Source organism: Tauraco erythrolophus, chromosome 15 (genome assembly GCF_009769465.1).
Source record: "Tauraco erythrolophus isolate bTauEry1 chromosome 15, bTauEry1.pri, whole genome shotgun sequence".
NCBI lineage: Eukaryota > Metazoa > Chordata > Aves > Musophagiformes > Musophagidae > Tauraco > Tauraco erythrolophus.
Genome location: NC_141479.1, coordinates 7,466,635 through 7,492,572, shown reverse-complemented (window position 1 = coordinate 7,492,572; position 25,938 = coordinate 7,466,635). Strand labels below are relative to the sequence as shown.

General features: G+C 38.6%; 1 protein-coding gene and 1 long non-coding RNA gene across 2 annotated transcripts; one reads left to right on the top strand and one right to left on the bottom strand.

The window, feature by feature from the left end:
- Nucleotides 1-1,997: 1,997 nt before the first annotated feature.
- Nucleotides 1,998-17,384, bottom strand: LOC147527754 (uncharacterized). The gene is made up of 5 exons (XR_015222577.1): nucleotides 17,311-17,384; nucleotides 13,759-13,834; nucleotides 12,135-12,215; nucleotides 9,768-9,923; nucleotides 1,998-2,235 (listed from the first exon to the last, which is right to left on the bottom strand). It is a non-coding gene; the product is annotated as an uncharacterized LOC147527754 (long non-coding RNA).
- Nucleotides 17,385-19,399: 2,015 nt separating this feature from the next.
- On the top strand, nucleotides 19,400-25,758 carry CNEP1R1 (CTD nuclear envelope phosphatase 1 regulatory subunit 1). The gene is made up of 6 exons (XM_086620691.1): nucleotides 19,400-19,462; nucleotides 21,506-21,577; nucleotides 23,835-23,908; nucleotides 24,250-24,359; nucleotides 24,491-24,545; nucleotides 24,804-25,758. The coding sequence occupies exons 1-6, from the start codon at nucleotides 19,438-19,440 to the stop codon at nucleotides 24,843-24,845; spliced, it is 378 nt and encodes a 125-aa protein (XP_086476817.1). The 5' UTR covers nucleotides 19,400-19,437; the 3' UTR covers nucleotides 24,846-25,758.
- Nucleotides 25,759-25,938: the final 180 nt, after the last annotated feature.

The window sequence follows — 25,938 nt, the reverse complement described above, 5'->3', positions numbered from 1 at the left end:
AGTTTTAGTGCCTGCCCCACAGCAGGGAGGGATTAGGGTTTACATGCACAAGATACAGCTCTCCACTCGCAGCCAGAGTCCGCACAACCTCATCAATCCCTCCACGTGCCAAAGCAGCACCCCAACTTCCCAGTCCGTGCCTTTGAAGAGAGGGATTTTACACCATAACAGATAACTCTTTAGCAAAGTTCACCTCAAAACCTCAACCTCAAGTGTTAAAAAAAGAAAAACCCCTAAATGATACAAGTTATTACATTTAATCCCTTTGGGGGAAGTGGGGAATGATTTTGTGATTAAGGACCTACTGTGAGGCTCAAGAGAATTAGTTCAATTCTGGGCTCTGAAACAAGCTTCCAGGTTCCCCTAGGAAAGCCTGTGCAATCTCCCGTCTCACACGGACACTGGCAGGGTAATTTATAAGCATGTGCAGCCCCCGGACATTGTAGTATCAACAGCCAAATAAATGCATAAACAGGAGTCAGATAGGCTGCCATCATCTTCAGGACTAGTTAGCTATCAAGAGAGGCACTACCATTAGACTATCACTTATCACAGAATTCATACCTAAATTTTTAAAAACAGATATTAGAAGGAGTCTTGAAAAATAGTAAGTTATATTGTTACTTACTCCTGAGTTGGCAGCTAGTTCCTAGTGGTTTTAGCTAATGCATTAAGTGAGCAGAAAAGATGCAAGATAAAAATAAGTTGGCAGGCTTGCAGAAAGACATCACTTAGTTCTCAGGCACAGGACTATTTTCCACAGTTCACACTACAGGGAAATTTTGCTCAATTAAGATCTATAGCTGGTATCGTTTCTTGGCAAAATTAAATTTATGAATTGATTTAATTCATAGAACAAATTCAATAATGAAAACTCATCTGACATGAGTTATGATAGAGCAAATCAAGCAAGCACTATCAGAAAAACATAATATTGAAGTCACTGTGTAACCTTCTGGATGGTGAATGCTCCACTACACAATCCACAGTGAAAGCCCTAGACAGCCTGTCTTGCAAAAAGTAAGAACAAAAAGACTTAATTACTTTGATATACTGATAAGCACACGTTAGTCAGCTTTGCTATTCATTATCGTCAGTTTTACCCCACAATTATGAAAAGCAGCTGTCATACACATACCAGAAATATATAAAATAAAAATTAATTCAAATTTTGAAAGACATTGCAATAATTTAAAAACTTGACTCCTTTCTGAAAAAATACTGTGCCTATTACAGTTGCAAGTAATATCTATTACATATTTAATGCATTACAGAAGTTACTTTCCGTAACTTAATGTGTGCTTCTATACATCTAAACTATTTTCTCTATGAAAGTAATTGCCTATTTTAGAAGGTGGAAAAATCCGCATAAAATTAAGATCAGTGTTTCTGGCATTGTTTCTTTACGTTCAATCTATAAGCAATAATCTAACCTTGATATTAAGTATTTTTTCAGAGTGCCTACCATTTATTTTTCACATATTAAATCCAAGTGCATTTGATATTTCAATAGAACAGCTGTTAAAAATATTTTTTAAAATCTAGTATTTGATTGGCTTGTATGTAACTACAGATTAAGGCAGTTCCTCACATTAATTTACTTGACTGCTCTTCTAACTACAATTATTTCAGTATTTTCCTTAATTTTTCCACTGTTTATAATTTCAAGTTATAATGGAAGTGAAAACAGTTGAAAATACAAAAAACTCAATCCCAAGCAAATTCAATATTCAAGAGAGGAATATAAAACTGTTTCAAAGCTGTCAGTTATTAGGGTAGGCAAGTAACACCAACAATTCTGGTTGAGGCTGAAGTCAGTCCTTTCACCTTCATCTCTCCATAAGTTAAAAGGCAAAAATGACTGAGGGAAATTCCATCCATCCCATCCAACATGCACTGAAACACAGGTCTGACTGGACCTGCCCATTGTAACTTGAATACTCAGATGAAGTTCAACCACAAAGTGAAATTAATGACAACTGCATAAACCAGGTAACTTTATTTTGTGACTATTTAGCAACTTCTAATTTAAAATTAGAAAGGTACACCACTGACGTTCATGAACGTTTGTTTTAATAGAAAAGCCTTCTTAAATTTTTCAAGTTCTCACAGGCTGGAGTGCGACAGAAGATGCGATGCACATGTATTTACTGGACTTCCACTCTTGCCAACAGTGTCAGCAGTGTCTTCTTAGTTAAACTCCCCGTTGGTGCTGCATAGGTTTAACGTGAATGGCTGTGACAAAACAAAACAAATGTTGTAAGACAGTTGTAGTTTCTGTATCTGGTCACCCTTCTCACATCTACTTATACCTAAAAATGACTTCCCCTCTTCCATCAGTGAAAGTCAAATTGCCATCTCAACTTTTCATTTTACTGTATTATCAAATCAAATGATTTGGTACAAACTTTTGATTGTTCCAAGTCCTCAAACAGGTAATCTAACATCTAGCTTCTCACTTCAATGCAAAATACAGTCCAATATCTTATTTCTTTTAAGCATCCTGTATACATGAATCAGGTTTCAGGCAAAAGCCCACTGCAAAGCTAACATGCTCCTCCAGCTGATACTGTGCTGTAGAACATCATTAAAATGAAAAGGTACATCCTGTCCTAACGTCTGATGCAGAATCACGTATACCTGTGTTACCACTGATCAGTGCATGCCTCACCAGTTCTTGTTCGAGCAACATGTTTCAATATCAATTGGACACACACTTCTTCCTTACATCTAACCTAAATCATCTTTATTACAAATTAAATCAATTACTCATTATTCTGTCTACAATGAACAGAGGAAAGTTATCTCCTCTTTACAACCTTGAAAGAATCAACCCACACTCTTGAAAGAACAATAATCTTTTACAGCAGATTATGTCTGTTTGCAGCTACTGTGCACTCTCAGACAACTCCACAGCATTGCATGCCTAATAAGCAGTAAAACCCATCCACTTCCATTTCACAACTAGGGAACCACATCAATATATTTTTATATATTATATTTTATATGTCTATAAAATACAGGGATGGCCAATTACTCACACATTTAACCATCATGCTTGGTTATTAGTGGAACTCCTACCAAGGAGGAGAACCTTCACTCCTTAAAAAGGCTGAAAAATACATTCGAAGGAACAATCAGCTTGCCTTGAAAATCAAATAAACATGAAATGCCACTTGTCTGCTCCTCTCTCAGTACTGGCTGTCTACTGTTAGCTAAATCTAAACCCCTTACCTCTTCTCCTTCCCCTTGTGACCACAGCTGCTCCAAAACCTCTGTTCTAACACAACAGTCAAATTACTGACCAACACGGAGAAGCTCATAAGTACAGAAAGCAGCTCTGACAGGCACTGTAGCTAAATTACCAGAAACCTTTACCTGAAAGAAATGTCAGTCACCATGGGTTTAATCCTCTTAAATTAGCAGAGAAAATTGTTTTCAGTGCCTCATCTTCCTCCTCCCATGTCAAAAAAAAAGGCAATGCCCTACAGAAAAGCTAGCCAGCCTTCCTACAGGCCAGAGGGTATTTGGCTCTCAAGGTCTGCAATCCAACAAGCAGGGCACATGACTGCTTAGAGTCATTAAGAACTTCATTGAGACTGACTGCGATCTACCTTACCAAATCTATTCTCAGTGAACTATGGGGATTCAGAAAATGATTTCCCACCCTGGAAGAGTTTAAAATGAGAACTTTAAACTAGAATGGTGAAGTAAGAAAATAATTTATTTCCAGTTTAGCTTTCATCTGTTTCTTCAGGTGTCTTAGATACTAGGCCTTCTTTCTCTCTCCCAATAAAAAAACATATAAATCAGGAAGCTCACGTTATTATTTTTACATCTATGCAATATCTAATTTTTTTTCTACCCATTTGAAATCATAAATACTCTAATTATAAATTACTGTATTTCTACTGTGAATAATCTTTCATTTTGCTTGGATGATAACAGTAACCACACAGGCATCTACGTGATAAATACTCTGGTTATTATGAATGGACTTGCATGCTTTAAAAACTAGTATCTAATTATTTCAATATAAAACCAGTATCCTTCAGGCTGAGACTGACTTGAGGAAAGATGGCTATTGCTTTCATTATTGAAATGAAATAAAGTTCTCCTGCTAGAACAGATGTATGGCTGTCAGCATGTATGTTTGCAGACTGCTGTTAAGAATACCCCAGAAGTCCAAATCCTTTAGCAGGTGCTAAAAGAGGTGGAAGATTATCCTTTCCATCTGACAGTCCTGTTTGGAAGTGGTTTTTTTGTCAACTGTTTTAAAACAAACAGTAAAATCTGCTTCCATTTACACAGGACACTCTCTTAACTCTGAGGGTCTAAAACCACCAGGCTTAAGAAATGCCGGTTAGCTATCTGGACACAGGCATAGAAACATACGGAACTGAGCACTGCAAAGCAGTGGCACCACACACCAACCACTACAAATGCCTTAGCCTTTGTCACTCAGTGTCCTACTTTAAAAGATGTACAGCCACGCAGCTCCAAGTATAACCTTCCTGGACGTATTTAACAACAGAGCACACTGACCTGCAGTGTTACTAATCTTAGCATGAGCACACTACAAAGTAAAACTCCCCCTGATATAAACGTTAACCTGTATGGGCAAGTTAAAACAAACTGACAAATGAAGAACAATCAGTATGAAAAGTTAAAGCCATATTTTATTTCCAAGTGATTTTTGTCATGACAAACACTCGATGTCATCTGAAGCTGGTTCTAAGCAAGGATTTAATCCATGACCATAATGCAGGTCACTAGTTTTGATAGTTTGTGCCTAGTATTCATTCCAAGGAATCAGACTTAGCACTAACATCAATAGCTGTCAAGAGCATACATGTGGTTTCTTTTTACACTAACATTTAATAGACAAAAATAATCCAATTGAGCACACGTCATTTTTTTCTGACTTCCCTATTTATTTCAGTCATTAAAGCAATAGTTAATTTATAACAAGGCACCACACTCTAATCCTGTGCATCCAAGAATATTCATGTTTAAAACCTGAACCGCCCTCACTGTTTCTGCTGCCTTTTTGGTTTTCAATGAGCTTCAGTAACTCAAAAGAATTGCAACCAACTTGGTAACTAAAAAAGAAAGCTTTATAGAACGAGAAAAGTTCACAACAGGGGAGGAAAAAAAGCCTTTCTAAAATAGCCAGGTGTTCACCTCAACCCATACCAACTTCAAACAGATGCAAGGACAGTAGCTGAATCTGATTTCAGACTAAGGACATGAAAGATGAGCTTTATATTCTTATGCTTTTATAACATTAGAATGAATTCATTTTTAGATGAAGAATAGTATACTCCCCTACTCTCCTGTTCTTTCACATAAAGTTTGCTCTGAAAATAGCATGGCTGAGTTCCAGTCTTTCAACTATTTGATCACTGCCAAATATTTGCAAGTTCAGATTTTTCCACATCCCACCCATCTACTTGATTGTAGTTCATGTAGTATCTACTATGTTTTATTCTACTTTTATGAGTAAATGTACTCATAAGTAAATGTACAAGTGATCAAGTAGTGATGAAAATAGAATTAATTACTTCAAAATACAAAACTGAAATTGCACTGGAAGAAGAGCCCTGACAGTCTATAACCCAAACGAAGGTTTAACCTGAAGAAGGGGTAACTGGCCTGAGAGCAATCCTGCTTGGCCGCAGCAGAGGTGGAGGTTTCCTTGAAGCACGGGTGGCAATGCTTGCACATGGCCTTGCATCCTCATGACACATTGTCTCGACTTGTTAAAGGATCAGTTTGTAACAAGGCTTAGTTTAAGTGAACAAAGTGATAAGCAATTCTTCAAAATACACTAAGAGCACAAGTAGAAGCTTGCAAGAATCTTACTATGTCTTTATCACAAGGGGTTCCAAGAATTTTCCAGAGTAGATGCTAAAATCAAAATGATACAGATATTCCAAGTCTATAATTTACATATGTGGCTGGGTTTATTTGTTTTCTTTTAGAGATGTTCTGCTGGATTTTAAACTTTGTAACTAAAAAGTTTACACACCATTATATTACTGAATTCTGTTAAACCAAAGGCTGCATTCTGCTAACTTAACCACATTGATGTGTACAGTGTTATTAAAACTTAAATACACAACAGCATTAGCAGATGATCAAATACTCACTTTGCAGCCATAACCTGTGAGAGAACAATTGCCCATTAGGGGACTTGTATATGTGGCCTTATAACATGTTCAGTTCTGTGAAGAATATACACACCCTACTTCAGTGTACCTAACTACACACACACTAGCACTTCACACATGCACTTTTGATCTCTAGTGCCTATCACTTATTTACAGATTATTTATGTGGAATGTACCCAAGCTTATTTATATCAGATTGAAAAGATGCTTGCAGTTGTATTTCAGTGGGAAAAAATAATACCTTCAATCATATCTTTTCTGGTCTTTGCATAGTCGCTTACTGAGTTCAACTCCTCACAATCCAAGTATTCCCCTGTACTTAACAGAAACACATCTAAAGCCCAGAGGCACAGTGTACATCTCACACAGCTCCCATGCTAGGCAGCCAGCCAGTAGATCAGCTGCCTTGTGTGAAATCCTGGTGCACTCCTGTTGCTCACGCTCAGCAAACATATTCCCAACAGCTTTAACTACGAGAGCCATCCTCCACAGGCACGTTATGATACATCACAGAGAAGAGAGATAGCTGGCTTTATCAAGCTTGTGTTTTCATCTACCTCATACATTTACAAAAAGATAGAAAAATATAGCTGTTAAGTTCATGCTCTATTACTACGTGAGATTTTTAGAGCCTTTGATTCAGTATCGATACAGCCCTCCCGTAGCTGCAGAGGCTAGTTTCGATTTAGCACCACTATATGAACTTCATTTGAAATACAATTAGAGTCCCAGTTCCATACAAAGACTTTCACAATCACCTACACCTGAAATAATAGGATTAGTACAGAACTTTTTCCCTTATTTTCAGAATACTTTTTACCTAACTGGAGAACAGGGCAGTTACAATAGTAAGACAGCACTTTCTCCTGGAGGGGAAGTATTCTTGACACAAGAAATGATGCAAAACGTGTAAATTTACAATAAAAAGTTCTGAAACAAATACAGATAAAAACCTTAGGAAGATTTTATTGATTCATTTATATAGAATCAATGCAAGAAAATGAAAATTTAATTAAGTAATTTCTATGTAACTTCCTATCATTAATTATTATCTGACAGTTTGTTGCATGCATTTTATGTCATTTAAGACACAGCAATCCAGGACAAATGTTTAATCACTCCATGTACTACGAATCACTACAAATTAATTCAGTGAACTATTTCAAAGCTGTCTTCATTTTAACTAGGTCAAATTTTGTTACCCAGTGCAACAGTGTTTAAAATTTTAATGGGTTAAAAGAAATTTAAACTGCAGTTCTGAATGGGGACTGTTTTAAGTGACATCTCTCAAACAAGCTAAATGTTCTTTTGATAGAATAATGGAGCATGATTACAGTGCAAGAGGAAAGTGCTACATTGGGATGTTCAAGAACACAAACCCATCATTAACTTCGAGTGCATGTGAGATCCAACTTATATAAGGTGTATTATTTCCACTATAAGACCAGGATCTTGTAACTGATTGCCTGTAACTCTAGCACATTCCTCTGCAGGAAAAAAGTAGAGAAGTTGGTTATATACAAATAAAAGTCCATGTCACTGCTTCCCATGGCTGTGTTGTCGTCATCACCTTGTACATGGCAGAAGCCACAAGTATCCAGACCAGTGCTGAGGTGCAAGAACCCCACAAAACATTGATCAGATACTTTCTAGAGTATCAAGAAGTAACTGTGATCTCTATTTTAGGCTACAGAGAGAAGAATTTGAAATTATTTGAGAAAGTATAGTAGGAAGCTGTAATACACATAAAAGGAATTTTAGTTACTGATTCCTGCTTGATCATGTTCTAGTAGTAGATTTGAGAGTGAAATACACTATTGAAATTATTTATGTTTAGCATTTGATTCCATCATCCTACTATACTGGGAAATACTCAACCAAAAAGAATACAGTCTACTATATGCTATTTCACTGGCATTAGTGTAATTTTGTTAGTAGTCTTTTTGAAAAAATACAGAAGAGAGGGCACAAAAATAGAGTAGTAATCCATATGTTCTGCGCATAGACGCTAAACATTATCCTTTAATAACTTTACTGGTATCTTAAGTCTTTTAGACTTGGAAGATCACATTTCTTACTGATAGCAATATGGAGAAAGTCACAAGCTCCCTTTGCTTCACCAACAAAAAAGCTTGCTAACTCTGATCCTGAAATGACCAACAGCACAGTAGACAGTCAAGGTAGAACTATGGCTGATTTTTCATACACTGTAGTACACCTACTCTTTTTTGAACAGTTCTAAAAGTATTTAATTTACATATCAAAGCAACATATTTGGGCTTAAAACAACTGAAAACAAATTTGCTAGCTTCAATTATTTGTTTCAAGAAATCAGAAGTCAATTTACAACCTGCTGATTATCCAACATGATCTCCACATTTCAGACACATTAACCAACCCAGCTACAGCGGCTGTAGTTTTCCCTATCTGGACTTCAAGTCTCTCTACTACTGACTAAACATTTCAATAGAGCTCTAAAACATGACAGTGACAGAATTTCCAACTCACATTTGAGGACATTATGTACCACTACACTTCTGCAACATTCCATGAACTGAAACAGAAAATCTCTGGTGTATTCCCAATCATATTTGAGTATCAGAAGGAGATTTGTCAAATATGGAGGTCAGCAAGGAGTAAAGGAATTAAATATTGCATTTACAGCACCAGAATTCAATACAAAAAGCAACTGTCTCAGCTTAAATGATTCTGTTATTGAAAGACATATGAAGGCAGAATATATGGTCGACATTTCCTTTAAGTTTCAAACGGATTAAATACATAGGAAAGTAATAACAATAACAACGTTGCTATAAAACACTTTGCTATGAGGAGGAAGAAAGAAATGAAAGTCAGAATATCAAAGCAGAAATAAGGAATTCAAAGGAGCTACAGCTTCAATTTCCAGTTCTCTAGACAGTCCTCTTACAAAAATGAATTCTGTCTATTTGAGTGGTTAAGATCTCTGTATTCAAGTTGACTCAGCTCACTTCCAGGAGATGAACAGCAATATAATGAGAACTAACTCTTTTCCAGGGTTGGACACACACACATTTGTGATAGGAGTTTGTCTTCTGTTTAACAAAATGTTACTCTAAGAATTAATTTTTTTCTAAAGCATTCTTCTTAGTTTTGCTTCAAGTACTAAGAACTAGAGAGGAAACAAAATAAAGTTCTGTGCATTTGAAAGTCCTTTTTATACTTCCATTTTTCCTTCTACTGACAACCACGAAAGGAATCTTTCAAATTAGAAAGGTATCTGACATGCATCAAAACCTGCAAAGATTACTCAGGCAAAAAGAGTATCTGAAACTACTTTTAGCATGTCCAGATTAAAAGACCACAAAATCCAACCAAATGCTGCAAGGAAATTATAATTGGATTAAGATCAGACTTAATTCTCAAGTTAAAAAAAAAAATTAAGAACCTAGACAAATCCGTCATGGCTGTCATACTCCAAAGCCTGGGAGATGCATAAGAAATTTTAGTACTAACTAGAAGTATCAAGGAGATCCAGAAACACTAAATAGGCATGACCTTCAAACATTAGCTACATATTGGCAAGGTCGCATTTCTGAACTGGGTTATACTTACCTATGTAATTACCACCTCTGTAATAGAATTAGCTGAAAAAAATCTTAATAGAAGCCTGCTTTTGCTCCTTGCCTTCTGACTGTCATTGTTGCCATCAGCATCTCATTCCTTCGGCATCTGTTGGTAAACCTGCAGGTACAGCTTCTCTACAATCATCTGTAACCAAGTGAAAAATCAATTAAACAACAGCACAGACCACAAAACTATATTAGAACATCACCAAGTCTTCACTACTTTACTATTTAACAATACTGTCAAAAATGATAAAAATAGTTCTTTGGAGCACAGGGTTGTTTCTTTTTTTCCCTGAGGAAATTTGTTACAGACATGCAAGAAGGCATAAGTAACATGGTTAAACCTGGCTGCAGACTTCTCTGAATTAATCTACTGGGAACAGCCCATTCATCTATTCGAACCCACAGAGGATTACTTTTGTCCCATTCTCTCCTGAATTTTCTTCCATTTGGATGCTGGGAATCAAATTTCACTCCAAGGGAAGGCACTGAGACTAGGAAAACCAGACTGCCTTTTTTTTTGCTATAGCCAGACACTGGGAGCTAAACTAGAACATTTTTCAGCTGTGTTACAGAACACCTTCTCTAAATACTTTAAGAGCCTTGTTGGAAAAATACCCACACTGGACAAGAAATAAGCTTGCTTGCCTATCTCCAACATACAGCCACCTTCTGACTTTTCTCAGATCTGCAAAATATACACAGTTCTTTCCCATAGAATGTTTTGCACTCCCTAAGTAACTCAAGAGGTTTTTGTAGGTAAGCATTCGTTCTCCCTTTTGAGCTGAGTGTAGTATGTTCACACCACCAATTCTCAAATATGAATCACTTCTAGCTCCTAGTTCCCAGTCACAATCACATCTCAGCCCCACCCCAAATAAGTGGGCACTCATGAGCTGGAGCCCTGAGAAGCAAGACCTGCTGTTCAAGCCTGCTCTCCAGCCTCAGTGCCAGAGAAACCCACCAAGTGCCAGAAAAGATATTGTAAACAAATTTCTCAGAATGTTGCTTTGGTGCAAGGTGGTAGTAATACAGACCATCTACTGCTTACTGTAATCCACACCTTCCACTCCTGCTCATTTCAATAACTGAATTTTTCAAATGCTGAGCATGGATATACAGCATTTTATTGGCACGACCTTGTCAAAACAAATTAACAGGTGAAAATACACAATTGTCACATTCTACTAAACATTTCTCTGCAATTATTAGTCTTCACAATCCTCCTAGCAGTCTTAAAGGAGGAATAAAGCAATGAACATAATTCCAGGTCTGTTGCTCACTGCCTTGTCTAGTTAATTAAGCAATATTCCTCTTGTACCTTCTCGGAAGAACTCACAGGCTGAGCACAGGTAAATCCATAAGCAATTGTGCTCATTCAATTAGCAGTTATTCTTCTCAGATCTTCCCATATGCTATGACCATTCATTAACTTGTCCCAGATATCATGCAATTAACAGCTTCTTTAGATACTGACAGAAAACTCTTTCATAAATATTCTTCTCTATCATGAAGGGAAACACCTAAGTATTTTTGTCATTGAGTTCTCCCAGGGATTAAATTTCTCACATTCCTACACTCAGCTTCTTTCGATTACCCCAGTACCCTTATATTGGGCAGATCTCCCCATACAGCTAATGCAAATATGGGTCTCACTGTCAACAAAACCTTTTTCCCCTCCACCACAGGAATCTGTGGTAAGCAACATCAATTCTTAAAGTATCTGCCTTTCCTGAAGTTCCAGCATTATGGCTGAGAAACATCTACTTGGTCTGCTGGGAATCCAAGAAACCCGCAGTGATATGTAACAATGCTGGGGTAGAAAACCAGACCAGAGATCTTTTTCGCCCAATCCTAGTGTAGCCTGTAATGCATGTTCCTCAGTAAAGGGCTCCTGCCACACCTCCACATTTTATACATTTGCTGGATTGCATCCACATATTCAAATGCAACTCATGTTCCCAGATGTGCTGTTATACCTGGATATACTTGACAGCTTTCCCCAGGACACTGTACTGTTTGTCCTACTGGCCATGACAGCCTTTTTGCTTCAGTAAGAACAAATCTTTCTCCATCAGCTTTCAGAGGCCACAAAGCACAAACATGCTTATTCAATAATCTACACCAACAATTTCTGTGAGCATCACGCAACAATTCAAGCCTCAACATGTATTCCAGATCCAAAGAGTGGTACCTCCCAAAGTTAACCAAAGAGTTATGATTTTTCTAAGATTATTTAAGGCTAACACCAGTAGGCCCTGAAGGGACACTGAGGGATATTATGAATTTGTCTGTCAACTATAGATGAAGGTGCATGCTTTAAGAAGGAATAGGAACTAGTTACAATGCCTACCTTTTCAGGAGTACTAGTAGCTCACACTAATCTTCTTTCCCTGTCAAATGCTCATATTGCTGCCCAAACAGCTCTTCAAAGCTAAGGAGAAAACATATTTTGAATAAGTTAAAATAAAAGGCCAGTTCATGCAAAATATTTTCTCTTCCATGCATATAGGTGATTTAAATAAATCAGACATACTAGTTTTCAAAACACTAAGAGTATTCCCTATCAAGGGAACACTGCTAACTGAATGTGTATGTTTCACCAAGACTGAACTGATGCAGAAGACCACTCCCCACAACTCATGCAAGCTCATTTTGCATTAACAGCTAACTGCTTTTCTTGCTATTCTGCATTTTCTGTTCCTCTCAGCATCTCCGGTTATCTCCTCTAGTTGTCTTGCCACATATGTTCTCCGTATTTCATGGGCAGATAAAGCATCCTTTCATTAAATATAGACTAGGCTAATAAAGTGAGGTTTTTGAAATCTATTTTGTTCTTTCCTAGAAGGGTAAAAGGCATGCACATAAGCCTGCCAAAATGTTTTAACCCCAGATTTTAAATAATTTAGCCTTCTTTAGAAGACTACCTTCTTCAGCACTGAAACATTTTCTTTGAGTTTACAAATTCGAAGACTTAATCAAAATGAAAATATTTATAACTGGCAAAATCATTAGCTGCACTTCAAGAAAACATTTTGGCAAGAGAGATTAATGTATCAGCTACAGACATCTGTGGACTAGCCAGTTAAATTGCTAACAAGAGTATATATCTCAGTAAGGTCCTTTTGCTATTGAAATTAAAGTATCCTAGTGTGAAAACCACTCCCATACTTTGGATTGTAACCACTCGTAAGATCTTTGGTAAACAGACAAGACATCCCATTCAAAACATTTTTCTGAACTGTATAAACAACAAAACAATAACATGAAATTTACTTAATCACAGCTCAAGCTAAGTCAGAAGACATTAAAACTCTTGAGAAATTTTCAAGCTTATATTTAGAAGTACAGACCAGGAAAACCAAAGAGTTAGAAAACCATCATTCCCAGGCATTTTGATTATGCACTCAGCATCTTCTGTATAGCTAGATTTAGTATGGAGTGGAGAGCAAGTTTCCCTTACCACTGATAAAAAGAAAAAATTATTTAAGGAAAAAGGTAACTAATTACAAAAGCCTCAAAAATTGCAGGATGACTCCAGAATAGATAAAACATGCACATATGCATTTAGAAAAAACAGGAGAAAAGCTGTGTTTGCTCTCGAAATGAAGCATAATATGGGACAACAAACTTCTCAAAAAATAAGTATCTAGAATCAAGCCTGTACACCATAAAAAGCTGTCAATTCAAATCATTACAAGAACATGCACTCTTTTTGCCACAGGCTTAAACTCGGTAGCCAGGTACCCATAACAGACAGTGCTTTGGAATTCAATCTCTGAAGAGCAGAGTCTAGAATTTGGTAGGTTTCAAGGCATGAGATATTTTTTCTTAGATATTTTATCTATTTATATGAGCAGATGACTATTAAATTATTGTATATTTCTTCTATAGCATTACAAATATTTTTCTGTTAAACACATAGGATGTTCAAAGCCTTAGAATAATTTCTATTTATGCTACTGAAAGTTCCTTACCTATTTGGATCTTTAAAATCCTTTGAATATTCATCTTGGGAAGAATGACTTCTGACATGATCTGTAAAGATTTATGCTAACAGAGGTAAGAATATGAGGTTAGGTTTATGATGCCAGAAAAGTCTCTTAAAAGTTAGACTAATCCAAAATGTTAAACAATGACAAAATAAGCACATTTATTAGATTTTCATACTACATTTGTTTTTTTAAAGAGTGTCATTATATCAAAAGTGATGCACTATTTCTCCTTCACCACCCTTTCATGAACAAACTCTAGGCAGATGTGAAAAGGCCATGTTTCCTTGTTTGGGTTTGCCTAACCTACTGAATGCCTTATGATACACTGTGCAGCAGCTCAGTCAGCTCCTCCTGACATTGTTTAAAGAAAGCCCAAAAAATACACTGACTTCACAACAGTCACTGTAAAAATCTGCAGCCACAATGGGACACTTTAAGCCAAGATTTCTGCTTACACAAGATCTACCTAAAGCTTTCGCTTCATCCATTTTCCCTTAAGTAAGGAGGTACCAAACAGTTTACAGCAGGAAGTGCCTTCATGAAGCATCAGCAGCCTGCAGGACCTAAAGTGACTTATGTTAATATTTCATTTAGATGCTTCCCATAATAAGACGTGGCACTTATACATCACTTACACATGCTACATTCAGCATGCTTTTCAAATACAGCAGCTAAGATAGATCTTACAGAAAAGCGACATCCCAAACTTGCCGTAACACAAACTTTTACAAACTTCCTTACTTTGGCCTATACGAAGAGACGCCGTTCATGAGTACAGCTTTCTTTGGAATGAAGCCATAGGTTTTTTTTTTTGGTCCCATCCCCCCCTCTCCCCACTTCTACACATCTATTGCAGTGGTTATACAGGTTCTCCAAAACAGAGCTGGGATTTGTTACACTATTTGTACTAATTGCTGGACTTCCCAAAGGTCTTATGTTCCAAGACAAGAGACATACAGAGGATGGTGCAGAGGAAGATTATCTAATGCATGTGTTAATGGAAACAAGCACATGATAGTCCTAGGGCTGTTTGTTTTATCTGTGTGCTTGTGGTTATTTTGTTTGTTTTTAAAAAGGAGCACTTATGCTTACAAGGAATCCCTGTTTTGCAAAAGTAGTACCAAACATTAAGATTTCAGGACAAGCAGATAGCTGTGAATAAGATCTCAGGTTCAACAAAAAAATAACCCACCCCAAACCACGGTTGGAATCAACAAGAAATACAGCATATCCTGGCAAGTCAACAGGCTACACCCATCACTTCAAAAGCCAACAAACTTCCCACTCCTGTGCCTAGCACAAAGCAGACTAAGTAGAAAAGTTCAAACAAGTGATCATAGAATGGTTTGGGTTGGAAAGGACCTTAAAGATCATCTAGTTCCAACCCCCCTGCCATGGGCAGGGACACCCTCCACTAACACTCCACTAACAGGTTGCCAAAAGCCTCATCCAGCCTGGCCTTGAACACTTCCAGGGATGGGGCACAATGATCAAATGCAAACCTGTCAGCCCTATGACCATAGCTGTAACAGCACCACAACCTGTCCTCCTGTGCGCTGCACCCACCACAGCTGGTATTAAACACCTTTGGACTACACTACTCAGATGTGGCAGCTGCCAGCCAGGGAGGGAGATAGGGAAACATGCATGGAGAGTGACCAGGCAGAAAGGAACAGTGGCCTTACCACCTCTCAAGGTCTGTCTACCCATAGTGAGGACATGACACTGCTACATCCAAAAGGAAAGAAACAAGCTCAGTTTTCAGTCTTGGGTTCTCCATATTGCTAACAGCAAACAGTTTGGTTTTCCTATGAGCCTTTGTTACTATGGTGTAATATCTTTGCCATAAGTCTAAGATTTTAAAATTAAATGTCCTTGCTCTAAATGCATAACTTTCAGATTGAAAGTCAATTAAAAAACCAACTTTGTCACTCGATATTATCATACAAGGAAAGACATTTGAAGAACTAAGGTAACCCTCAAAACAAGGAAAAAGCAGAGGAATACATCTCTTTCCTGTCAGCTTTTTACAAAACCAAAAACAAACTGTGAGAGAATATGAAGAATAAAAGAGGCTAAGAGGACACTACTGAATTAAATGGGAAGGACTAGGAACTGGAAAAGTTGAATACACGTGATTCAAGACTGAACAAGAATCCTATCATAATACAAAAACACGACAAAAAGTGAACAAGTGGCTGAGGGAGTTTTGTTTAATTTGTATTTTATGCCCGATATCCAAAGATTCGCTTTTTTCACAAGCTGCTTCACTGCAACATTTCTGTTACATATTTTTAACTTCAGAAGATATGAAGCCTACCTGGATCTGTGCCCGGGCTGAAAGTCAAGAAAGTTTGGAGATTAAATAATATTGAAGACAAACAGCAAAGAACAGTCACCACAGATTAATAAAACAGTGCGCTAATTAGAGCACAGAACTCGCACAACATTCTTTTAGGCTACCCTAAAATGTGTTGAGGAGCAATAAACTAAAAAAAAGAATTAAGTTATCTTGGACATTAGAAGCTTATCATCTGAAGTGATATAAGGAATAAGAGGGACAGTTTTACTATTCTTGTCCCAAGTATCTAAAAGTACATAAAAACCTCACTCACCTCAGTTGCAGAAAAAAGCAGAGGAAGACAAATTAGCTTTACGAACTACCAAAACTCAAACTGTTTTTAGCACCTCGAGCCACAATTTTCCATATTGAATGTGGCAGAAAGTTTCAAGCTACAACTCTAAGTGAAAATGAATCTTCTATTATACCAAGACACACAAATTGTCTATTTCTATACTATGCGTAATTCGTGTAGAGATGATCTTGTGGGTTTTACTCACATGTCCAACAAAAGGCTTTTTTTCTCTTTCCTACTGAAGATGTTACTACTTGATAAAGCTCAACTTCCAGGATAAACTTTGAAACATTTTCTACAGGCCTGCTACAAGAAAAATGTAACAAGAAAATTCTGACCAGATAAAATGAGATGAAATAAAGAAAAAAAAGGACAGTTTCTTGATAAGATTTTAAGCTTCCAAGATCTCCTTAGGAAAGGAATATAAAGCATGTAAACACTATCCTCATATCACTAAATGTAAGTTAGGATAATACTCTTCAAACTTGGAAGGTAGTTACTACAATAAACATTTATAAAAACACAGCATTAGTAAGTTAAAAAAGACTAAATTTTTAACATTACATTTAAACATTAACACAGTATGTCTGAAGTAGCATGTTGCCTCAAGAGGGAGGGATTGTTTAGAGGCAAACAAGCAGGAGAACAGATTATGCAGAGGAAAACATGCAGGAGAAGGCTGGAAAAGCAATCAAACTAAGAAACAAGTGACCCATCCTAATTATCTCTGATAGCAGATGCTGCTAACAGATGCTCTCACATTATGCTCAAAGTACATCTGTGGGAACCAGAAATAGACACCAAAGATGCTAAACTCAAAAAGATCCATCCCTTGCACCTCAAAAAGAGATGCTTGAGATATCATTCTAGGCTGACAAAGCATGTTTCTTCCCCTCACCTTGGCATTATGACACAATCCAAATGTACACCAGGTCCTTTTGCTTAAGCTGTTAATTTTAAGGCTTCACAGGTGTTGGCAGAAAAAGATATCAAGGATTATTAACAGATGCACAAACCTTAAGAAACACTTTACTCAAGTCATAGTAGTAGTATGATGACAGGCACATTGTCTTGTCTTATTTACTGTAACTAGTCTCCAGCCAACAGAATTGTACAGAAGACAGTAAAAGTTACTTGGAAAAAAAAAATAACCAGGGAAATAAAAGCATTTTGAATTGCCCAAGAAGTTTTACATTACAAAAAAATAAAGAAATTATAATGTACTTAAATATCTCAAGGGTTATTGCTCTTGGAATTTTTTTCCTGGCATAGCTTTTAAGTGTCATAAACCATGAAAGCTTAAACGAAAAAGAGCTTTATTAAGATATCTGTATCTGTTCAGAGATAAACCTAATAGCTAGAGCAAGACAAAAGAGATCAGCAGAAGACATGCACATCAACAAACTCACAGAACTATAAATAGCCTAGTGCAAATCACAGCTTTCTGATAGTTTTGGGATGCTGGAAATCTCCAAGGGCTATGCACTGCACTATTTTTCAGAGTAGCATCTAACTTTTGGGGGTTTGATTAATTTAAAGTTCTACCAACTGCAAGAGTACAGTTGTAGTAAGGAAGAAAACATCTACTTCCCAGGCTCCAGTCTTTTGACTCAGTGAATTATTGTAGACCACCTGCTGGTCTTTATCAACAGCCAGAAAAAACACCACCAAGGCGTTCAGCCTTTCCACATGGCTGACAGAACTCCAACCACCACCAGTGGGAGTGTTTCTGTTGTTTTTTTCACTGACAAAACTACTGTAAACTAGCTAGGCAAAACTACAACAAGCTGGAGTCATAAAGGCTCTGAAGAAAACTTTATGCTGTCATCCATATTCAGTGGGTTATCACTAAAGCAAAAATAAGACTTTCTAGAAAACACATCTTTTTGTGATTACATTTAAAACCAATGAGAGCAAAATTACTACAAATCCTATTTTCACAAATTTTCAAGCTCCCTTTAAGGAAGTCTCTGCACACAAGTACTGCCCTACCCATGCCCCACAAAAGGAGAGAAGCGACACCACATCTCACCCCTGAGAGCACTGCGACTCGCACTGACTGCTTTTAGAGGACAGCAACACAAAACTCTTACTGGTCTCCAAAATACCAATGCAGCCTTCAATACCAGTTAGCTGAAAACAGATGGCAGCGCAGTCTCAGCCCCTGGAGAGGTCGCTCATCGAGTTACTCTGCAACTCCAAAAGCTTTCATTTAGGAAAAACAACAGCTCGGTTACCTCCATACCCCAGCTGGGACAGCAGGAGACAGCGGCGAGGGCCACGGGATCGTGATGGCAGATCTCTGCACGTCCAATGGGACACTTACAACCTACAAAAAAAAACCCCAATCTTTAAATACCGCTTTTGGACACTCACTGTATCAGACGTCACCGTCCCCTGGGCGACAGTCCCGGCCGAAGCACAGCCGGGAGGAGCGGGACGGCCAGGCAGCAGGGCAGAGGCCCCACCCAAAGGCGATCGATTCCTCCGGTACCGCACCGCGCCCGCCAGCGGGCGGACGCACAAGCGGGACCCACGGCCGCTTCAGGACACAGGGAAACCCGCTCTTAAGTCAAGCGGGACGGGTAGGCGCGTAGCGGCAGCTCGCACCCCTCCGCCCGCCAGAAAGCGGCCCCGCCTCCGGGGAAAGCGGCGCCAGGAGGGCCTGGGTCCTACGGTGCTCCCGAGCCTCACAGCCTGAAGAGATCAGCACCCCAGAGCGCCCCGCCAGGGGCTGCCGTACCTGCCCGTCCCACCAGACAGCCGCTGCCGCCGCGCTGCGCGCCGCGCCGCCACCGCCCTCAAATGGCTGAAGCCCCGCCCCAGCCACGCCCCTTCCCTCTCCGTAACCAATGCAAGCTGCGCTTGCTGAGGGAGGTGTGGCGAGCAGGAAGCTGGCCAGTAGCGGGTGGTGTTGTTGCGGGGGCGGGGCTGGTCGGTGTGTGGGGCGGGCTGGTGGCGGGCGGCCGGTGGCTGCGGGGCGGCGAGGGGCACGGCCGGCGCTCGCTGCCTCCGCCCGCCCGCCATGAACTCTCTGGACCAGGCTGAGGGTGAGTGTGGCGGCCAGGAGCTGCGTTCTCGGCGCGCTGGAAGCGTCCGGCTCCGCGCCCGGGCTGCCCGAGCGCGCTGCCTCGCCCCTCCGGAGCGGGCCCCGCCGCGGCGCTGCCCTGAGCGGGGCGGAGCGCCCCGAGAGGCCTCGGCTCCCGCTCTCCTGCGCTCCCGGGGCTGGCGCTCCTCCGTGCCGGACACCGCGCTGGGGCGGGGTGGCTGGGTCTGCCGCCGCATCCCGAGGCTTGAGGGCGGACCGCTGCTGCTCGCCGGGTGCCCCGCGCGGGCGGAGAGCGGAGCCCTCCGTGAAGGCCCGTGCCGAGGGCTCTGTGTGCGGGCTCGCCAGCGGCCCGCCTCCCCTGGGCGGGACGGGGCTGAGCTGCAGTTTACAGGATGCCAAAACCCTGAAAGGAGTTTTTAGTGTCCAAAAATACGGCCGGTAGAGGTTTTTAAAATGCATCAGTGTTTCATACTTAGCAGGTGTTTTCCGGCAGGTACCAGAGGCAGACATGCCAACAAAAAATGGTAGTCCGGTGTTGTCACGGCTTTGTTGCTGTGTCTGTGCGAGCTGTAGGGATCCAAGAAGTGAGCCTTGCTGTAGTTCCAGGTGCCAAAGTGATAAACTCGGAGAAGGTTCTTAGAACATGGATATCGGGAAATAAGTTAAAGCTTTAAGTTCTTGTTTTCCGAAAGTTTTTTTTCCCCCTTTTTTTCTTTTAAAGCTGTGTTTTTCAAGTATTTTCTTGAGAACTTTGTTATCAGTAGCTTGATCTTTATGCTAAAGGGTGCTGTTTCTTAAATAGCAGGTTTTCATGTGATGCCTTATGTTCCCCCTCTCACTTCAGTGACTAATTGTAGGGGTTTGTGCTAGTCAGGGAACAGTTAATTAGCTTTAATTGCTGGTGGTGGCTTAGCTTCCCCAGAAAGGCGGTGGAGGACAGGCCATAACTACCGGGCTGTTGGCCGTAATTAAGACTAGTTAGCTGTTCTGTGGCTGAAGTCAAGATGCGCTAATCTTTCCCTACCAATTCACCTGCAGACCACTTAGGAGTAAACTTACAGTTTGGAAAACTGCATTTGTAATTATCAGAATATTTCTTCTAATCTTATTTTCTAATTGCTTTATTACAGTAAATAATTTAGCAATAGTTGCAAATTGAAGGAAAACATTCAGAGTGATGTTAACTAAAACACTTCAGCTGAAAGTTAAGTTCATGCTAATAAAAACTTAACTCTAGGTGGAATTCTAGCTTTGACTGGAATGTCAGATATTGACCTTGTTGAACAGAAGCTTAAATCTAACATAGGCTTCATTCAGGTGAAACAGCTCCTTGTACACAAACATTAGGTGGTTGGCTAGTATTTTTTTCAAAACGCATTAAGAGTATGAACTTGAAATGCTGCCTGGCATTTAACAGGAATTTCAATGGAAAGATCATGGCAGAATGATGGCAATAAGAAGAAAGATCTATGTAAAGAACAAAGGAATCAAAATAAGATCATTGGCCTAGTGTTTGTTGTAGGTTTTTACACGTGTGTGTGCGTGTATATATCATGGCACTTAAAGTTTGTACAAAACAAAGTCATCAAAGCTGTGCTGCTACAAATAATCCCTGGAACAGCTGGCAAATGACCAACTTCCTTTTTTAATTACCATTATATAGACAATAGAACTTAATGTTCCTGATGTACTTAATACTCCAAAATGTGGCACTTTTTTTTCTGCATGGAGGGGCTATTTAAGGTGTTCTAAATCTAATTCTCGGTATTTTTTAAAGATGTCTAAAATATGCCGATTTCTCAACTATATCGATTTTCTTTTCTCTAAGTGGGACTATCTTGCATTTACTGTAACCCCATCATTGTACTTCAGCTAAAGTTGTGTGAAGCTACTTCAACTGTGCTTTTACTACATCTAAATGATCATCACATTCCTTTTCTCTGCCTGTTTAAGAAATGGGTGTGCACAGTGAAAAAGTGAATTCCTTTTATCTTTTACGTTAAAATTTGAAGATCTAATTATGCCTCATATCTGTCCTCCCCAGATCTCAAAGCTTTTGAAAGAAGACTTACTGAATATATTGCATGTCTGCAACCAGCTACAGGACGTTGGAGAAGTAAGTTCGATGTTCCAAGGGATAAATAGGATTCTCTTTTTCAAGCTTTTTAGATTTACCAGAGCGTATCTTTCATTTTCATCTTGTTTGCCCAAACAAAAATCTGTGCTTAAATTCTCTTTAAAATTTCTGTGGCATACATTCAAACACTCTGCAAAAAGGTAACGTAAGATACCAAACTAATACCTTCGCCAGGCTTAGAAAAATGGTGTAAACAGTGAATTGGCTCAAGGCTGAATTATTCTGTAAATAGTTGGGACAGTAAGTTGTTGTATTTGTTTCTGGTTTGTTTTGGTGTTCTGTTGTTGATATTTTTTTTTTAAGGCTCAGACTTCCCAGACAGTCATTACAGGTACTTGAACTAAATATGATTGGGTGAGATAGTCCTTGTAAAATTGAAGGTGAAAAAGTTACCATGGTGTGCCTTAAGGGCAGAATGTGTCCTCATCTCTGTTCTAACAGAAAAGTTTGAAGGAGGGAGGAACGCAAAAAATAACAGAGAGATGCTGCCGATTTTGGGATCACTACTCCATGGTGGAAAAGGACTGCTTTTTTGTTCTAAGGTTCTGCTGAAGTTTCCATTCTCAAAGAATACAGACATTTTTTTAGAACATATAAAATGGCATCTTTTCTTGTGAGAGAGCAAGAGATTAATTTCAAATAAAGGAACTAGAGGATTGACTACTTAAAAAGCAAAAACAACAACAAAAAACACCCCACCACAAAGCACAACCAACCAAACATCCTCCCCACCCCCCAAAACCCCTTGTTTCAGAGCAATCGGGAGGCAAGCAGATATTGCTATGTAGGTCTGCGCAACTTGTGCCCATCTATTATAGGAATGCTTTGGCTTGCAGAATTGCTATTTACTGTCAGATGCAATAAGAAAAAAGTGCTGGACACTTCTAAGCATATTTAAATGAGGTTTGCATAACTAATACTGTGTTTACTAGCTAACTTTTTTCCTAATTGCTTGTTTTACTAGTTTTGTAATTCACATAAGAGGGACTTTTAACTTTAATTATAATGGGATATTTAACCCAATGTTAACTTTTCCTCCTGTTATCCTGGAAAAAAGTATTTGTATAGAGAAGAAGCTCTGTGCTTTTGATAGCTCTTTGCCAGCTTTCTTTTGAAAACATAACTTGTTAGGGTTACTATTTGATTTTGGTTTTAATTTTGTAATATCAATAAGGAATATGCAACTCAGTAATAAATTATAGCAGTCTTACAAACCTGAAAGTACTTTTTCATGAATATCTGGGGTTTGTTTCCAAGTTCCTTCCTGTGGTCCTAAAGGCTGGTAGCTCTGGTTCTTCTCTTTTTTTTGTGTTGGTTTTTGTTTTGTTTTGATTTCTCTCTTGTAAAAGACTTTATTTGCATCCAAAACTTCAGGCTCCAGAGGAAATGCTCAGAACTGCCAAATGTTTGATGAAAGCTGCAAGGCTTTATGGGTGTGCAATAGTATATCAGCTTTTTCTGCCTTGATATTTGTTCTGTTTGCTTTTTCCATCAACCCCTGTTCCCCAACCCTTTGTAGTCTCTCAAAATCAGTCTAGTGTCTTGCGTTGCTCTAATACATATCTGGCATTATCCATTTACAGTGAATTGATTATTCTTCCTAAGCCATTCTGGATGCGTAGAGGTTTTCGTTAATCTTCATGTGCTAAAGCTAACATGCCTTCTGACTCCTGTTTAAATTTTGTGTTTTTTTTTTCCTCTGTGCCAGCTTTCCTTGCTTGTAATTGTGTTGATTGGGGTGGGGAGTATAACACAACTTAGATGTGCCACTGAAACTGCTGGTGTTAATGCCTCAGGCTTTCCTTATGTAGGAGAGGTAGTGAGATAGAAGCTTTAGTTCTGCTCTGCAATTTAATGGTGCTGCATTTCTGTTGCCCAGACTGCATAAGATCAAATAGCACACTGAACATCTGGTACAACTCTTACTTCGGTCTTACAACTCATATTTTGGTTATTTAAGAAACTTTCATTTCTTCAAAGCATCAGGATGTTTTTACTTTACAGAATTTAGATTTCTGTACCTACTTGTCCTGTCCAGGAAACTTGTGCAGAATCTTTATGGTTTCACATAATAGAAGTTTTTTTGCCTATTTTAACTTCTACCTTCCAAGTTGAAGCTTTTCCTCCCTCAGAACTGGGAGAAGAAATAAATGCTTAAGAGCTGCTGCTGAAAAATAAATGCTTTTTAAGAGGAGCAAGGTGTACTGTTTATGACTTTTGTTCTTTTCTTTATCAGTGATTCTGATAGTGGTATCAGTCTGCACAGCAACTGGTGCTTGGAACTGGTTAATAGACCCAGAGACACAAAAGGTAATGATTATGCTAACCCCGAATATAGTCTGTTTCATAGCATGGCATTGCACTCAAGTGATATAGTGTTTTGAAAACTAAAAGGCTAAAGCTGGTTCTTCTGTGAAACTGGAAAATCATTTTTAGTTAATCTCTCAAGCTGTCTTGGAGTTGTGGAATATGTCCTTGAACAATGCCTGCCAAAATGCTACACCTCGAATGCTTATCTGAAGAATTGTTCACAAGTACTTATATACTGCTCCTAGCTATTTATATATATATATATATATTTAAGTGAACTAGGCAGCAACTTTTTGTATGTTTTAAAAGTATATAGTGGGACTAATTTGATTTCTTTCTAGGTGTCGTTTTTCACATCACTTTGGAATCACCCATTTTTCACAATCAGCTGTATTACCCTAATTGGCTTGTTCTTTGCTGGAATACATAAAAGAGTGGTGGCACCATCAATGTATCCTTTGGTTGTGTTTGTCAGGTTGAAAGTGTAGTTACTGCTCTTATTGAAGCCTGTGCTAATCTTGCTTTTGCGGTTCTTGCTTGGTGTCCAAGCATTAGCTGATTTCCTTGACACAATCCACACAGTATAGCAGCCCGATGTCGAACTGTTCTGGCAGAATATAATATGTCCTGTGATGATGTAAGTGTTAGTGGTTCATTGCTTAAACCTTGTTTTTTAAAAAATGCAAATTATTCAAAACGGCACACATTTTTTTCTTTTTTTTTTTCTGAACAGCACTTGTATACGCCTTAACAAATTCTGTGTGTCTGTAAAACTGGAATGTAGAATGCTTAATATTGTGATGAGTGTTGTTTTAAACTTAGCCTGTAAAATTGAAGTGCAATTGTTGGGCTTAACTTTCAGGGTCTAAACTTTATTTTTTTTCCTGTCTTGCAGACTGGAAAACTAATTTTGAAACCTAGGCCTCACGTTCAATAAGGGCTGTCTTCCTTCAGTTTTTTCCACTGCCATGGAAACCAAAAATGACCTTTTTTAAGGTAGCATGACAGCAAAAAAAAACCGAACAGGACTGGTGTTATCACTGCCTGGGAGTGAAAGTCTTACAGAGTTGACAGTGAAAGTGTGCAATATTACTTTCTTGACTATTTATCCAAATTCTTTGTTATCATATTATCAGTGCTTTTGCTACTTCTGATTACCTCTTTTTCAGTATTAGCGTCACTTTTTTACTTCAGCTAGAACACAACATACAGGTGAAGTATGTTAATCGGCTATGAAGTTGAACTTGAAAATCAAACCTCATTTGTGTTATGTGTCTTTGTAAGCTATTGTAAATAGCAGATCGATGCCAATGTTCTGGAAAAAAGTAATATTTGCTGTAGGGATTTTTTTTTTTGTTCTCATGAACAGTATTGAAAGGAACACTTACCATTCCCATGATGTTTTATTAGCACACTTACTCATTACAGCTGTCCTTGTCTCCTGGTCACTCTTTTTGGAACTGGTTGAAAGGCTTGCAGAAAGACTGTCTGTGCTGGAGAAAACTGGTCTTACTGTTTAGGAACTTTGCAAATACATCAAGGATCACGTTTGTCAAATTGTGTATATATAGTGCACCAGCCACTTTCATTGTGGTCATACGTAGCTCCTTGTTTGATCTGGTTCACAACACTGCTATTTTAAGGTTTTAATATTTTAAAAGTTGTCTTAAATATGCTTGTATCTTCCCGATTGCAAGGTTGTACTGTATCTTAAATTCACATGACCATTCTGAGTGGATTTTTATGCTGTGATAGTCTGAATATGAAACTGGTATTGCAAATGTGTGACTTCAGATTTGGTGAATAAGATATCAAGAGTGCCACAATAAAATAACAAAATTCATTATTCAGAGTGTTAAAAACAAGGTGTGGATGTTATACATAAAGTGTAACTTTTGAATAGCTAAAATTGGAAAGAGTTTTAAGAGTTTTTAAGTTGTTCGAGGTGCCTTTTTAATTGTTTCAAACTCTTTTAATTGACTAAAACTTGCAAAGCTGTTGCAACTTCATTAACTGCTACTACAAGGTAG